The 16,242-nt window shown below is 42.7% G+C and overlaps 1 protein-coding gene across 7 annotated transcripts in view; it reads right to left on the bottom strand.

The window, feature by feature from the left end:
- Positions 1–5,001: 5,001 nt before the first annotated feature.
- LOC308083190 (neurobeachin-like protein 2) overlaps positions 5,002–16,242 on the bottom strand; it is an 80,624-nt gene continuing 69,383 nt past the window's right edge. For 4 of the 7 annotated variants that reach the window (XM_080425398.1, XM_080425400.1, XM_080425401.1 and 1 more), the window contains 9 exons: positions 16,065–16,148; positions 15,009–15,118; positions 12,177–12,349; positions 10,551–10,645; positions 9,974–10,090; positions 9,428–9,589; positions 8,783–8,931; positions 8,027–8,162; positions 5,002–7,731 (listed from right to left, as the gene is read on the bottom strand). In XM_080425398.1, coding sequence (XP_080281524.1) covers positions 7,624–7,731; positions 8,027–8,162; positions 8,783–8,931; positions 9,428–9,589; positions 9,974–10,090; positions 10,551–10,645; positions 12,177–12,349; positions 15,009–15,118; positions 16,065–16,148 — 1,134 coding nt within the window. In that variant the 3' untranslated portion in view covers positions 5,002–7,623. The remainder of the gene's footprint in view (positions 7,732–8,026; positions 8,163–8,782; positions 8,932–9,427; positions 9,590–9,973; positions 10,091–10,550; positions 10,646–12,176; positions 12,350–15,008; positions 15,119–16,064; positions 16,149–16,242) is intronic. The other 3 variants (XR_013932978.1, XR_013932979.1, XR_013932980.1) reach the window with 3 other exon arrangements.

Here is a 16,242-nt window from a genome sequence, read left to right as displayed (position 1 = left end):
GTGGCTATTATTATTATATTGGTGTCATTGATCTGTGTAGGCCTTATGTTGCACACATGATGAGAATGGGGAGAAAGGTAAAGTGACAAAGTTAAGAGCATGGGGTCTTCAACAGGGGGCCCGGGACCCCTGAAGGGGTCCTCAGAGTTACAACAGGTGGAGCCACCACATCTTTGTGATTTTTTTGCACATTAACCACTTGAGCCCTAGCATTCCTTTTCTGAGGGGAACATTAGGAGGAAAAGGCAAGTTTTCTAAATTTTGAGGGTTGAAGTGGTTTGTCTGAAAACACACATTAACATGAATCCCAACACAACACTACACACGTCTATGAATCTATCTATGAAATCTATGTAAACAAGTTAAATCTGCAACACAATTTTATACAAATGTATAGTGGGGGGGGTCCCTGCTTCATCTCTCTCTCAGCTTAAGGGGTCATTGGCCTGAAAAACATTGAAGACCCCCTGGTTAAGAGGGTTCCATGGGGCCTGTGCTGTTAGGGCCCCCACAGATCCCATGGGCATTTCAACCTTTGATAAATGTTGGAGGTTATCACAGCACTGAGACTACCAGTCTCTCCTGTACACACAGTGTATATGTGTGTGTGTGTGTGTGTGTGTGTGTGTGTGTGTGTGTGTGTGTGTGTGTGTGTGTGTGTGTGTGTGTGTGTGTGTGTGTGTGTGTGTGTGTGTGTGTGTGTGTGTGTGTGTGTGTATATGTGTGTGTGTGTGTGTGTGTGTGTGTGTGTGTGTGTGTGTGTGTGTGTGTGTGTGTGTGTGTGTCTCTCTCTCACTCTCACACACACACACACACACACACACACACACACACACACACACACACACACACACACACACACACACACACACACACACACACACACACACACACACACACACACTTGAGATTGAAGCAGCTCTTATCAGAAACAGAAGCCATCTCATGAATCAAACAAGATGCTCATCACATTCATGTTTGATCTCTGCAATTCAAAGGGTCAGAAAACAAACAGGGTGAATAGCACACCTTGTAAATCCCAGAGAATGCACGGCGGGGGGTCGGGGGACTTCACAGGGAAACGAGTGGAGAAGATCCCTCTCTCTCAGACACAATGCTTAGTTGCACTTCAAAGGCTGCCAGGGGAAGATGGGAGACAGGCAACATGGGTTGAAACAAGGGTTCCTGTCTCTGATCTGTCATTCAGCCTGTTATATTCAGAAGGATATTATATCATCTATAATTTAGATACATTATATGTAATTAGTTCTCTTAGTGCTTCTTCAGGGTATAATATGATTAGTGTTTCAGCAACCCTGCCAGAACCTCTTCAACATTATTGCAAATCTGTTTTTATTATAATAAGTAATTATTTTGATCGTTCATCTCATGATGTGACCCACTCCATACATACAGCTTTATTTAAGTACAGTCTCTCTCTCTCTCTCTCTCTCTCTCTCGCACACTCACACACACTCTCTGTCTCTGACTGACACACACACACACACACACACACACACACACACACACACACACACATCAAACCAGGATACTTTTGCACACATCACTGCCAATATGTCTTCTGATCTTGTACCAAACATTTGTTACAAACTAATTAATTAAGTTAGACTTTATTGATCCCAACTAATCATTAGGATTAGTCACTGAGCAGCACCCAGAGACCAGCTTTTTTGTATGTCTATATACGTATGTCTATATATATGTCTTGATGAATTGAATACATAGGACCACAATGGAAACAAGGGCTTTTTGTGTTACCCTTTTAGCATTATTGTGTTACTGTACCTCTGTACTTTTAGCAAACTGTTAATAAAGTATTCAATCAATCAAAAAAGCTTAAAGGCACTAGCCTTGCTCAAGAGTATGTCCATAATAACATGTGTGTGTTTTGATGTAGGAGGAAACCCAAGCAAACACAGGGAGAACATGCAAACTCCACACAGAAAGGTTAAAATCAGGTTTGAACCCAGGACCATCAAAGTAAAAACAAAACAAGCACAACACAGTCCAAGTAGTTTACCGGGTGCACGACTCGACAGAATTCAATGTCAAGACAAAATAAATACCAGCACTCATAAAAAAAAGTCCTTCTGGTACTTTTAGTTAATGGCACAGGCAGACCACGAACGCCTTTCGGCGTGAAGCCTTCCTCAGCGTGATCGAACCCAGGACCATCCTACTGTTCGGCACCCATGCCAACCACTGAACCACCGCAAAGAATAACCCATATGTTTGGTTCAAACCAACCAGTCCATAAACGAGGTACATCACAACGACTTGTTCGTGTCTAAAAAAAGACATGACAATGCAGAACCCTTAACCCAGGGTATTATGTTGAGCGGGAGCGCTATGCGTGGTCATACGTGGGTGAGAACTTCGCAGTGCAGTGAAAGGTGGCCATAAAAAGTCATGATCTCCTCGCCCTCTGGCCCAGGAAATACTTAGATGCTACAGAAGAGGGGGGTGGGTGTTGGAAGGGAGAGTTGGAAGGGAGAGTTGGGGTCAGAGTGGAGGGAGGGGTTTGGGTTTGTGGGTTGTTGCGGCTATTGGCACGTTCGACTCAGACAACACCCAAGATTGCGAGAGCTCACGTTAGCCCTCATCTCCTCCCCTCCATCTCCCAGCCTCCTTCCAAATCCAGACCCTGCAGGGTCAGAGGAGGAGAAGCCTCCTCCGCAAAACAACCGAGAGCGAGGTGTCAACTCCTCCTACCATTGTGGACGAGCACAGACATCCTTCACCCCCCCCCCACTTCCCCCATTCTCTTTCTCTGCTTGGATTGACTGACTGACAGAGATGTTGGGGGGGTGGATCTACAAGTTGGTTTTATAACCCCCTACCCTACTTCTTTCCTCTATGCTACCCCTGGAGGTGTTTACGACAAGGCTGGCAGGATGTTCAACCCACCATGGGATCAAAGGACTCCTCTTCAAGTAAAATGTGCCTTTGCTCGCTCGTGACCTCTTCCACCCCCGACAGGGTTAAAACGCATCATCACACAGACACAAGCCAGCGGAGGAGAGTTTCTACAGCAGAGGAGTCGGGCCTGTCCTGGGACAGCATGTCAGCAATGCGGTTCGCAGAAGAATCAATCTTCATTTTCGACCCAATTATGGACAATCATGTGGGCTGTGGGTGTTTGGAATAGCAAGTCGACGGATTTCAGCAACTAAAAAAAATAAAGATTGGGGAAACAAGTTAACAACCATCAACATTCTGATGCTTTTTAAAGTCTGATTTGATGAAGTGTTTCCTTTTTTGACTGCCTTATGGTGGTTTAGCTTGAGACCCAAATGAGAAATTTGATGTCTCCACCCAGGATCCAAACTAGTGAAAATAGAAGCTCACAACGCATCGCAATGCTATTTTCTGCTTTCTGCTATTTTCCCTAGTTCTTACGTTTTTTTCATTTATGGAATTTCTTAGATTGTTTCGGTTTGTTTTTAAATTTAACAAATTCTTATCTTAATCTTTTGAAATAATAAAAAAGAAAATATGTAGGAAAACCAAAAAATATATATTTACCCACTTTTGGGGAAACACTGCACTATGGCTCTGTTCACACTGGCAGCCCAAATCCTGTCAGAGTCAGATTGGTTTGATCAAGTCTGAACAGTAAAAGTCAGTTTTGAACCACATTCCTAGGTGGTTTGAAATGCTATTCAAATCAGATTTTTCAGTCTAGAATCTGGACACTCAAACACCTAAGCCTGATTTATACTTCGTTGTACGACGGTGTTGCTCAGATCTACAAGACCACAATGCATTGTGAGCTTATAGATCAGCTTTTTTTCTGCGAGCAACATCGTCAGTATCATGGTTGGAATCAGGTCAGTATCATATCAGTATTCAGGTCACTATCATCATGATCAGTATCGTGTCAGTATCATGTCAGTAGTATCATGGTCAGTATAATCTCAGTATCACGTCAGTAGTATCATGGTCAGTACAATGTCAGTAGTATCATGGTCAGTATCATGTCAGTAGTATCATGGTCAGTATCATAGTCAGTATAATGTCAGTATCATGGTCAGTTGTCTCATGGTCAATCATGTCCGTCACGGGTATCATGCCAGTATCACACCAGTATCATGACAGTATCATGGTCAGAATCACGGTTAGTATCATGCCAGTATCATTGTCAGTATCATCGTCAGTATCAGTATCAATTCAATCTGGGAACCCATCGTCAAATAAAAAGGAAAAACAGCGCCCCCAGCGTTTTTCACTTTTGCAATTGCGCAGCTCTGAATCTGTTCTTGAGATTGGTATCAATTAAGCAGTTCTCCCACTTATGTTGTTAGTTATTACCATAGCAGCCAATGCAGATAGGTGGATGATGTCTGAATACACAAACCCGATCTGATCACATGCAAATAACAGTGTGGACAGTCAGTCCTAAAGATCAGATCTGAGAAACAAATCGGATTTGCCTGCAGTCTGAACAAAGCTTTATATAGAATACAACTGTACACTGTGGTAAATACCAGCTCAGTGGCCTTGTGGTTAGACTGACCGCCCTAAGATTGGGAGGTCAAGGTTCAATCCCTGGCCAAGTCATACCAAAGACTATAAAAATGGCATCCAATGCCTCCCTGCAGCATCAAGAGTTGGATTGGGGCTAAAGTCCTCTAGTCCATGGTGGGTTGTGACAAACTAGCATCATATCCAGGAGATGTGCATGGACATCAATCTGCCTCACACTATGGCGAAAGGTGATAGTCTTTGTTCTATGCGCCACATGACTCGAGAATCGTTGGTTCCCACAGCTAATTACTTACCGTGACAGATACAGACGAATGAACAGCATCACGTGATGCAGCTGATATCTTCCAAGACCAGTTTCAATGAAATGTAACCCCCCAAACAACTCAGATGCTTAATGGAACTGTACAGACAGACAGACAGACAGACAGACATCAACAGTATCACATGGCTGCTGGTTATGATAAAAAAAAAAGAAGAAGGCAGACGGCTTAGTTTTGAAAAAGCATGTGCATTTCTTTCCCCAGACATCTTCAAAGAACAATACAAACGTTAAAACTGATTTAAAAGGAGGCGGAACAAGTCAGATTTCAAGACAGCGCTGGCCTGACTTAAAGCCTGATCCATTCTCTGCCACACAGCACTCACTGTCTGTCGCTCGTCGGAAATGATAGTTTTTCTACGAGGGACAACGTTGTGTGCTGGAATATGAAGTAAACTTAAGGCTGCAGTTGGAATGGAACAAATTTAAGACACTTAAAATAGTCAAAATAGTCTAGCAGTTATATACAGCACATACAGTATAATGCAGAACCCTGACCCATTCAGTGGTCATTGACTGAATTGTGTGATAATCAAACAGCATGATAAGAGAGCCAGAATTATGACCTAATCAAAATACATTCATAACACGTACAGCAAGGAAATGCAGCAATATTGTACAGGTAACAGTTTGCAAACTGGCAAAGTATTAGTAATTGTGTGTGTGTGTGTGTGTGTGTGTGTGTGTGTGTGTGTGTGTGTGTGTGTGTGTGTGTGTGTGTGTGTGTGTGTGTGTGTGTGTGAGGCTTACACACACACACACACACATAAAAAGCATTTCTTCTTTGCACAGACCACCTCGAACACGCATAACCCGTCAATTAAAACCCAGAGGTTTTTTAGGTGATCTAAATAAAATGTGACAGCAGACAAGTGAAACATGTTCTTGACTTTCACAGGGATGCACAGCAAAAATCCTTTAAAAAAAAAGTCTTTCACTTAGGGTTGTTCTGTGCATTACCTACAGAGACATGGAGAGAAAACGGGCGCTCCATTTTGTTGGCATTGCATTTACCCAAACAGTTCCCGTAGTTTCGTCTCCCCTCCATCATGACAGTGCATAACAATTAAGTCGCTCCGGCCGCAGGAGCGAGGAGCCGGCAGGAGGAACATTCCTCTGTTCACTCGACAGTCTCTCCGTTCATGTACTTCACAGTCATCTCCCCCTTCTTAAAAATTGTTTCAGTGCTTCGCAAAACTAACATGACACACATGCATTCAGCGAACGGCTAAAAGAACATTAGGCTAATGAACAATGATGCAGGCAGGGTGTGTAATGTATACATTGTTTTGGTGCAGAGGGCAGAGTCCTCATTGACATACAGTAGAATAAAGTGTGCTAAAAATACGCGACAGCGAGCAGCAGCGGCTGTGAGACAGAGAATACAAACAGATATACAATGGAGATCATTGCGTGCATATGGCTGGAGATGCAAAAGGCACTTTTCAGTTTCGATTTAAAAACATACTAGACTATACTAATATAGTCAATAGTATCGAAAACCGAAACTATCTCAGAGCAGATGTTTATAGGGATCAAACAATGGCATTTTCTCCTCCATGTAAGGCAACAGAAGACATCTCTTCACAAGGTTCATTATTATCCAATTTCTAAAACTGTAGAAGGTGGATGTATTTATCATTAAAGCAGTTATTGCTTTAACATGAACAAGATTGCTTAGGGCCAAAAGGGAATTAGTAAACATGCACACAGGCACGCACACACACATATACACGTATGCATACTGTACACACGCATACTGTACACACACACACACACACACACACACACACACACACACACACACACACACACACACACACACACACACACACACACACACACACACACACACACACACACACACACACACACACACACACACACACACACACACACAATCTCTACAGACACAGTTTTAAACACAGACGCAGACAAAGCCAACCCTCTTGTGGTGTTTACCAGTATTGCAACATGGAAATCTCTCCAACAATATTTTCAGTTGTTAGTTTCAGGGAGGGTTGGGAAATGCCATGGCCATACACACACACACACACACACACACACACGGTTAGGGTAGCCGTTCCCAACCTTATCTGGATCAGGGCCCACTTTTCATCTCAAAAACGTTCTCGAAAGCGTTCACCCGTCTGACCGCTGCCGTGTTAAGTGGTCAGATGGGTGGGCTGTGTGCATTTTTCAGAGTTTTTTCAGTTGTTTTGAAAATTTAAATTTACATGTTCTTGTTATCAAAAAAATTATAGTGTCAATTATTTTGGGGGCCCATTTGCAATCTCCTCACGTCCCACCAGTGGGACCCTGCCCACAGATTGAGAATCGCTGGGTTAGGGAGTTCACAGATACTCTGTGTGAGTCCATTCTGCGTCTGTCTGCACCACAGTGAATCATGGTGTTTCTGTCCCCCCCCCCCCCCCGATAAGTGACTCAACCACACACTGTCATACAGCGGTTCACAACAACTTTGTTCTCCATCCCCCTCCCAAAACACAAGGCCGTTCTTTGGAATGATGCTGATTGGAGAGTTTCAAAAGTCCAACATTGTTTCTTTTCCGTTGCAGAAAACAAAAGTGCACAGTGTGTACGGGTCGCTCTCCCAGAGAGCTCAGAGGCTGAGGACGACAGTCGGGGACTCGGAGTGTCGGAGTGGTAAAAGGCCTCGTTGAGTCACATGAGAGAATCACGGCCGCGCTTTCGTGTCAGTGACCTCTGGGGGGGCCTTTGAATCCCGTACTGATGTCCCGCCGCCGTGGGATTGATGCCGGGACCCACGTGTATCATTTCCCAGCATGCTCGGTGGGGTTGTACTCAGTCTCTCCCGCGGACACCTGGGAAATGCGGCGCGTGGAGCCCCACAGGCGTCGAGAGAACTGACCTGAGCGCACCTGAGACGGGGGGGAGGAACAACAGGTTGAGGCCATGTGAAGAGACACACACACACACACACACACACACACACACACACACACACACACACACACACACACACACACACACACACACGCCAAAAAAATCCCTAACATTCAGGTTCAATGACAATAGATTTAAAAAGGCAGATTATAATCTGAATGACTCTATTTCAAGTCGTTAGCATGTGATTATTCAGAGTGAGTGAGTGAGTGAGTGACACACACACACACACACACACACACACACACACGCCTCTCCCTGGCTTCTCACCTCCTCAGGTTTCCCTGCCCCCACCACGATCAGCTTCCCGTCCTCCAGACCCACCAGGATGTGACTGCTCTCCCTGGTGACTGAGACACTCCTGATGGGGACCTTCAGGACCAAGAGCGACTCCACCGAACTCAGGCTGTCAAACAAACCAAGGCAGAGAATAGGGCAGCAGCTGTTGATTATTTTCTTAGCGATTAAACAAATATTGACTTTTTTAAATGTATTTGTTTATACATTGATATGAATTGATCAACCACTTAAGCATTATGTCATACTTCATCTAACAACAGTGTCATGCAAACATAGTGAAAATAGTAGATATATAATCTGATTTTGTCTTTTTTGCATTGTCACAGATGCATCTCAAATATTATGAGAGTGAGGAAAGAGGAAGCAGAGAGAGAGGGGACTGAGGTGTGACTCAGGTCAGGAGAAGGAAATGGAACCCATGCTGTTGCAGGTCAGGTCTGAGCGGTTTGAGCAGTGCACCAACTATTTGAGCCATCGAAACAGACAACATCCTGTGTATTTGATCTGGCATAATTGTCGTTGGCCACTATTTAATTGTTGTAATTCATGACTATCTTTCCTTTTTATTAATGCGTCCAAGAAGTACAACAAATATAAAACATATGGATTGATATCGTATCGTATGTTTTATATTTGTTGTACTTATTTTTTTTCTCTCTCTCTGAAAAGCATTGTGTATTGCGGCTTTGAAACAGTTCATTGTTATCATAACAGTGCGTTTGGTACCTGAAGAGGTCTCGTATGTGCAGGTTGCCCTGCAAGGTGCCCACGATGACGTAGTCAGACACCAGGTGCAGAGCTGTCACCTGCTCCTCCATGGAGGAGGACGACAGCAGACAGCCGTTCACTGAGTACACATGGAGCGAATACTTCCCCTTGAAGGAAAATGAACAAATATATTACTGTGTATCGTCATATGAACAGACAGAGACGGGCGGTATTTCTGTTACATGTATTTGAAATGTGTATCTTACGTTTGATTATGATTAAGAAATGAGGGACATAAGAACGTTTACGTAGCAAGTATTTATTGTGGGGGTTTACCCTTTAAGCAATAAGAACAGATGCAGTCATGTAAACAGACAGCCCTTTATCAGATACACAGAAATACATTTCTTTATTTAAAAATAAATTAATAAATAAGTGGTAAGTAAAGCCAGTTTTATACATAGTTGCGCACACTGGCGTATCGCACCGAAAATAGCTGATCTACAAGCTCACAACGAGCTTGTAGAACAGCTAATATCAGTGCCAGACACGATGCCCAATCAAGTATAATTCAGGTGTAAGAAACCTGAGAAAAGCATTTGAGCTAGTGTGTCTGTATTTACGTTTGTAAATGTATGCGAGTGTATGGATGGAGCTCCCTACCTTTCCTCCCGAGGATCCTTCCAGAGACGTCTGAACCACGATGTGTCCCTCCATGCCCACCTGCAGCTGAGAGATGGTGGCCGGCACGCAGCTCTCGCCTGGAGGCCGCAACGACCGCAGGAACTGCCCTTGTCGGATGCCGTGCACGATCACCGTGCCGTCCTGACACGCGGCAGAGAGGGGGACATATTACTTGTATTAGCTATGAAGTGATTACAATGAGGCTGTCAGTGTGTGTGGGTATGTACTGTATGTATGTGCAGCATATAATGTATTATTATATACTGGTTCTGTACTGGTATTTGTTACTGGCTGGTTTATATGTTTAGTTTCTGAATCTAGAATGTGTGCACTATATCTGTGGATCTGTATCCAGTTACAGGCTGTTTGTTTATTTAATTATAATATCTTATAAAACTATAATAATCAGAAAAATCAATAAATGTTTGTATTACTCTAATACAGTACTACTTTATTAGTTCTAGCCCTACTAGCCACCAATTAGTGGATTCTCATGAAATATAATGTTAACCTCTGGACTCTCACCTTTGACCCAGAGACAGCCATGTCCAGTTCAGTGCTGATGGCCACACAGGTGACCTCCTGGTCGTGGCCACAGAGGACCTGCACTGGACGAGGAGACAGACCACTGGAGAAGCCCCCCTGGACCACAGAGAACACAGTTACATAACACATCTACATGTATGGATGTTTGTACTCCTCTCTGTCGAGTGTAAATCTCATATGTCCAAAACTGTTACTTTTCAGGATTCAAATACAAAAATAGCTAAAGTAGCAGATCCACAAGCTCGAAACGCGATGCTTTGCGTGGCGTTTCGAGCTTGTAGATCTGTTACTTTTGTTCTGTTTAATTTACGGGGGAAAAAAAACACAAAAAGTTAGAATATGGAGATAAGAGGTTTCTGGCCAACAGCGACGATATCTTGTATGTATCACTGTACGCGTTTCCTGTGAAACGTGTGAAATGTGAATCAAGGCTTGACCTGACTACATTTTTTAACTAAGCTCACGCACGCGCGCGAACACACACACACACACACACACACACACACACACACACACACACACACACACACACACACACACACACACGTGCGTTTACCTCCTGTAGAACCTGCCACACCATGCAGGTTGTGTCTCTAGAACCAGAGATGAGGTAGATACCACACAGATCCAGAGCCAGGCATGTAACCACATCTGCAGAGAGAACACACAGCATGGATTACTTTATTATTATTAGACTATTATCCCCCGGGGGTCTACTAGTTATTCCCCCTCTACAGGTTACACCAACTCTCTTTGATGAAAATAGCTGAAACAAAATGTAAATTCAGGCTGAGTGTCAGGCTAGATCTACAAGCTTGTAGATCTGCTATTTTGGCCAAATGTTCACTCCAGAATAGGGACGCTAGGATTTATGTGGTTCAATTAAAATATGAGCAGCATTGGTATCAAGTGGTTAGAGAGACATCAGAACATCAGCTAAATTATTAAAATGTAGGCTTAAAAAAATTAGAAATGAGGTAGCACTGTCCTGTCAATCATTGTGACTTAATAAGACACTAATCACATTTCATTCAGTAAACAATAGCACATGGCCTTAATGGTTCAACCTTTGTGAACTTCCTGTTTATGACCGTTGCCAGGGAAACAACAAACGATCACAGAAACAGCTGTGAGTTTGCTTATAGCCAGCCAACAGAAAATATCCACATGGCTTTTGTGTTCATTACTTGATTGTTTTCAATTTGCTAGTTATGTAAACAGCTGGCAGGATGTTGGAAGGATGTTGACAAGTGTTTCCTTGCATCTTCTAGCACATTGGTTCTCAATGTCCCCTAGAACCTCCCCCAGGGGTCCTTGGGGAGGTTCTAGGGGGTCCCCAGCTAAATTAGTTAATATAGCATCAATCATTTTAACCAATGAATCCATGGCTATTCAAAAATAGCAGATATCCAAAACATTGGATATCAAAACATTTTGATATCCAATGTGGGGGGGGGGGGGGGGGGTCCGTGGCCAAATACATGACTTTTGAGAACCACTGTTCTAACATCAACGTTGAAATAGAGTACGAAAGTCCTGACATCACTCCATTATTCCCTGGGTCACGGAAGTATATATAAATAATATATCAATAAAGTTTGATTTGATTTGATTCATATCCATATGAGTAAAATCGCCAGGCTCATTTGTTTATTTTTGGAAAAAGGTTCTTATATGCCACGATGCTATTGAGACCCTATGGTATTTTCTATGGACTAATTAACTCTGTGACCCAGGGGGATAGCGGCCTCTAGTGGCAGTGATGTCAGACTTCAGTCCTCCAAGTCTAATAGTCCAACTCAGGAGAGCTTCCCAAACTTTTCCATGCCTAGGACCCCCAAATAGCCATAGTCACACTATGATGTGTCATGAGCTTATAGATCTGCAATAAAATAAAAAAAAAGACAAGGATGGTATGCTCGAAATATTAATGAAAATTAGAATAAAATGTTTATTATTTGTCATTTCCCCCTCCTTTCCAATTGGCCCCCCTGGAAACCACTGGTCCTGACGAGCGTCTATACGAACAAAATTGGCGTCCTCCACTGGCAGGTGAGTCAGCAGAACAACACACAAAACAATTGTGTGTGGGGAGGAATCAATTGGCATAACGACTAAATTAGGGAGAAAAAGGGGTAAAAAGCTGAAAAAGACTAAATGAAACCCCACTGGTCCGACTCACCAATATGTCTGCAGATCCTGCCCACCAGCTTGCCCTTGCCCAGCAGGGTGACCCGCAGGCTGCAGTCCCAGTGGCCGCCACTGAACAGCAGCCGGCCATCGCTGGACACCACCAGGACCTGGGCGCTGATCCCCACCCCCAGAGCGAAGGGTCCACTCAGGAAGCGCTGCGTTCTGAACCACACAGGGAGGAAAACAGTTGGATATCGCTGCCGTTGGAGCAAAAGACCTCTTTATCTCCATGTTCTAACGTTTTGTGTTTTTTTCGTAAATTAACGCCCTACTCGATCATACTACAGCGTCACGTCATCGACGTGTTTTGTGCTTGTAGGTCTGCTACTTTTGCTATTTATTTGAATCCTGAAAAGTAACAGTTTTGGACATACTGTATGAGGTTTCCACCCAACAGAGACGATACAGGGGTGCAACCGTTAATCCAACAAATCGATTTAATCGATTACAAAAAATAATACATTTGAATAAAATAATGAATTTTAGATGAAAAATGTGAACAATTATAGCAAAAATAGCAGCTCTACAAACTCACAACGCGACGCGACACATCGTAAGCTTGAAGATCTGCCATTTTTGATCTGGTATTTTTGCATAATAGTGGTTAATCAGACTTATCGATTTAGTTGATTATGAAAAAATCAATTTCAATCATTCCTTGTCGATTTTTTTATACAAAAAAACCTTTGGATTTACAGTATAATTTTACAGACTGTACAGGATTGTTGATAATTCCCTGTGTACGTAGAGTTATTTTTGTTTTTTATTAATCCTTTTTTATTACTACTATTTGTCCTTATGCTCTGTTATTGATTTATTGTAAACACTGTTGAGGAAAAAGGAATTTCAAAAAAGAATGCTGCTGTCAACATGGACAGATGATGGAATCGGATAGGCTGGAAGGATTGAGGGATGGAGAGATAGAGGGACAGAGAGAAAAGGTAAAGGAGAGGGCAACGTTTAGGTATGGTTTGCTATAAACCAGGGCAAGAGAGGGAAGAGAGAGTCTTCTATTTGCCACGTATAAGCGTGGTGACATTTAAGAGTTACATACTCTGTGAGTTCAAGTGGGTTTGCATTGTGATTTATACTGTGTTTATGTGATCTGTGTTTACTGTAGGTTTAAACTGTAACGATCCTTTAAAACATCTGCTAAAAGTTTTTCCTTTTTTTCCTTTTTAACCCATTCAATCCGGGAACGTATCTACAAATGTCTTTCTGAAAACTGTATGTTGCTATAATATCAGTGGTTGAAGGTTCTCAAACTTTTTCATGTCAACGACCCCCAAAATTATACGTATTTGGTCGTGCATATTTTGTTCCAGGGACCCCCCCCCCCCCAGAAGCAAAGATTTGAGTTACAAATGTTCGCTTTAAGAAATGTATATTCAAAGATTTGCCAAAAAAAAAAATCACGATTTTCAGATCTACAAGCTCATAGTGCGGCACTCGGTGCCACACTATGAGCTTGTATATCTGCTATTTTTGAATAGCCAAAGTATAAACAATGGCTATAGCTAAAACCTAAAATGACACAGATGAGTTCCCGGATTGAATGGGTTAAAATTGATTAGATACAGCTTTAAAGTACTACAAGTAATCCTTGCTGAGCTGTAAAGCAGATAGGGCGATATCTGAGGTATGGAGCTACGTGCCTTGTGTTTAACATGCCATGAGCCTTCACTCCTCACTGGAATGGGAGAACCACTCTCCCCTCCATAATAAAGTATTATTGCCAATGCGCCTTTGAGCAAGGCATATCGTTGCTGTCAGGCAGAAACCGCCTACCTCCATATTCTAACTTTTTTGTGTTTTCTTTCGTAAATTAACGCCCTAATTGATCACACTACAGCGTCACACAAAAGCGTCAAAAAGTAGCAGACCCACGAGCTTGTAGATCTGCTACTTTTGAATTTGAATCCTGAAAAATAACAGTTTTGGACATTGGGACCACACATAATGTAAACTCAAGCTGCACAAAATTTACCCTTATAGTGTAGGTACATTTTTACACTCTCACAGTTAAATTATTATATTTTGCTGTGTGCAGAAATGTCCAAAAAGCTTAGAACACTGACTGCTTGCACTGGTCAGCTCCCAGTGACCAGCAGTTTGGTACTGGACAGCTCACAGGTCTGAATGTGTATGAATGTTATTATGAAGCAGAGGGTGCAAAAGCCCCATCAGTGCTCAGTTAACCCATTAAGACAGGGAACGCAGCTGTGTCATTTTAAGATTTCTTTGGCTATTCAAAAATAGCAGATATACAAGCTCATAGTGCGGCACCGAGTCTATGAGCTTGTATATCTGCATTCTTTTGGAAAAATTGTGGAAAAGTTGTGAAAATCTTTGAATATATATACGGTATATGTTTTAAAGCGAATTTTTTTAACTCCGATCTGTGCTTCTGGGGGGTCCCTGGAACAAAACATTTTTGAGATGGGGGTCCACGGCCAAATACATATACTTTTGGGGGTCCTTGACATGGAAAAGTTGGAGCACCACTGATATAGCAACATACTGTTAGGATTTAGAAAACATTTTTAGATATGTATTTGGCCACGGACCCCCCATCTCAAAAATGTTTTGTTCCAGGGACCCCCAGAAGCAAAGACTTGAGTTACATATGTTCGCTTTAAAAACATATATATTCAAAGATTTGCACACATTTTCAAGATTTTTCAAAAATAGCAGATCTACAAGCTTGTACATCTGCTATTTTTGAATAGACAAAGAAATCTAAAAAATGACACGTTCTCGGATTGTCTGGGTTGAACCTCCCGATGAAAGGAAGGTTAAAGACGTATATGGCGACACTCACTTGGGGTTGGTCACCGTGGGGTCCTTGGTAAAGGTGAAGTAGTTGGCGATGTTCTTGTCGTAGGGCAGCCAGTTGTGTGTTCCTATCAACCCGTTGGCGCTAACCGTCACCTGGCACAAAGAAACACTCTGTTATGTCACATATACTGTTACATGCATCATGTGGTTTCAGCGCACTGCAATTCAACTGATCACAATGATACTGATTATTCATTAACTACTTGAAAGTTTGGACATGGAGACGATATAATGTAAACTCAAGTTGCAAATAGCCGGGGGCCCTATCAAATAGCCGGGGGCCCCTATCTTACCCCTTGTGCCTAAACTTTTTAGAAATGTTCTACAATTTAGAAAAACGTATAAAAATTGTGAAAATAGCCGGTCTACATCCACACGTTGTGAGCTTGTAGATCGGCTATTTGAACTATTTTAAAATGTTTTTGAAAATAGTAAAAAAAAATAAGTAAGGGATAAGGTGGCGCGCAAGAAAGGGCTGTTGGGTGTAAAGGGGAAAAAAGAGCGAACCAAGTACAGAACCAACCCTGGTGAACTAAGCATTCGTTCAGAATACTATAGAGCAGGGGTTTTCAACAGGTTGTGGTCCGTGAAGGTATTGCATGTGGTCCCTGACCATGTTGCTAAATGTTTTTTTCTTCTTGTTCCACAGAACAGTGCATATTATCGACCTGGTGACCTATGATGACATGACAGTTACTGGGAAGTCGGAAATCAAGAAATTCCACAGAAAAGGGAGTTAGAATCTCAAGAAGGGGAAGTGTACCGAATTGCCTGATGGAGTCATCATTAAATAGGAAATGTGCCCATATAATCACGTGTCTGTGTAGTCCATGGACCATTGGTTGAGAAACAGTGGAATGTATAGACATGGGATGCATGCATAGCAAGTGTTACCAAAGCACTAATCTTAGCTCATATCCCCACCCAACACAACAGTGGTCCGCAGGTTGATTCTTAGTCAGGGTGGTGGTCCCTGGTTCACAACCAGTTGAAAACCCCTGCTATAGAGGGTTTTAAGTGGTTAAATCTTTCAGCCTACCAGGACGTCGGACCCCTGGATGATGGAACGATTCAGGGTCTTAGATACCACTGCCTGGACCAGAGGAAGCCCATCACTCACCACCTGGGGATGACAGACAGACACACACACACACACACACACACACACACACACACACACACACACACACACACACACACACACACACACACACACA

This window comes from Gymnoscopelus braueri (assembly GCF_963280865.1).
Source record: "Gymnoscopelus braueri genome assembly, chromosome: 4".
Taxonomy (NCBI): domain Eukaryota; kingdom Metazoa; phylum Chordata; class Actinopteri; order Myctophiformes; family Myctophidae; genus Gymnoscopelus; species Gymnoscopelus braueri.
The sequence above is the reverse complement of the archived record's forward strand: the minus strand, read 5'-3'. Positions and strand labels throughout refer to the sequence as shown.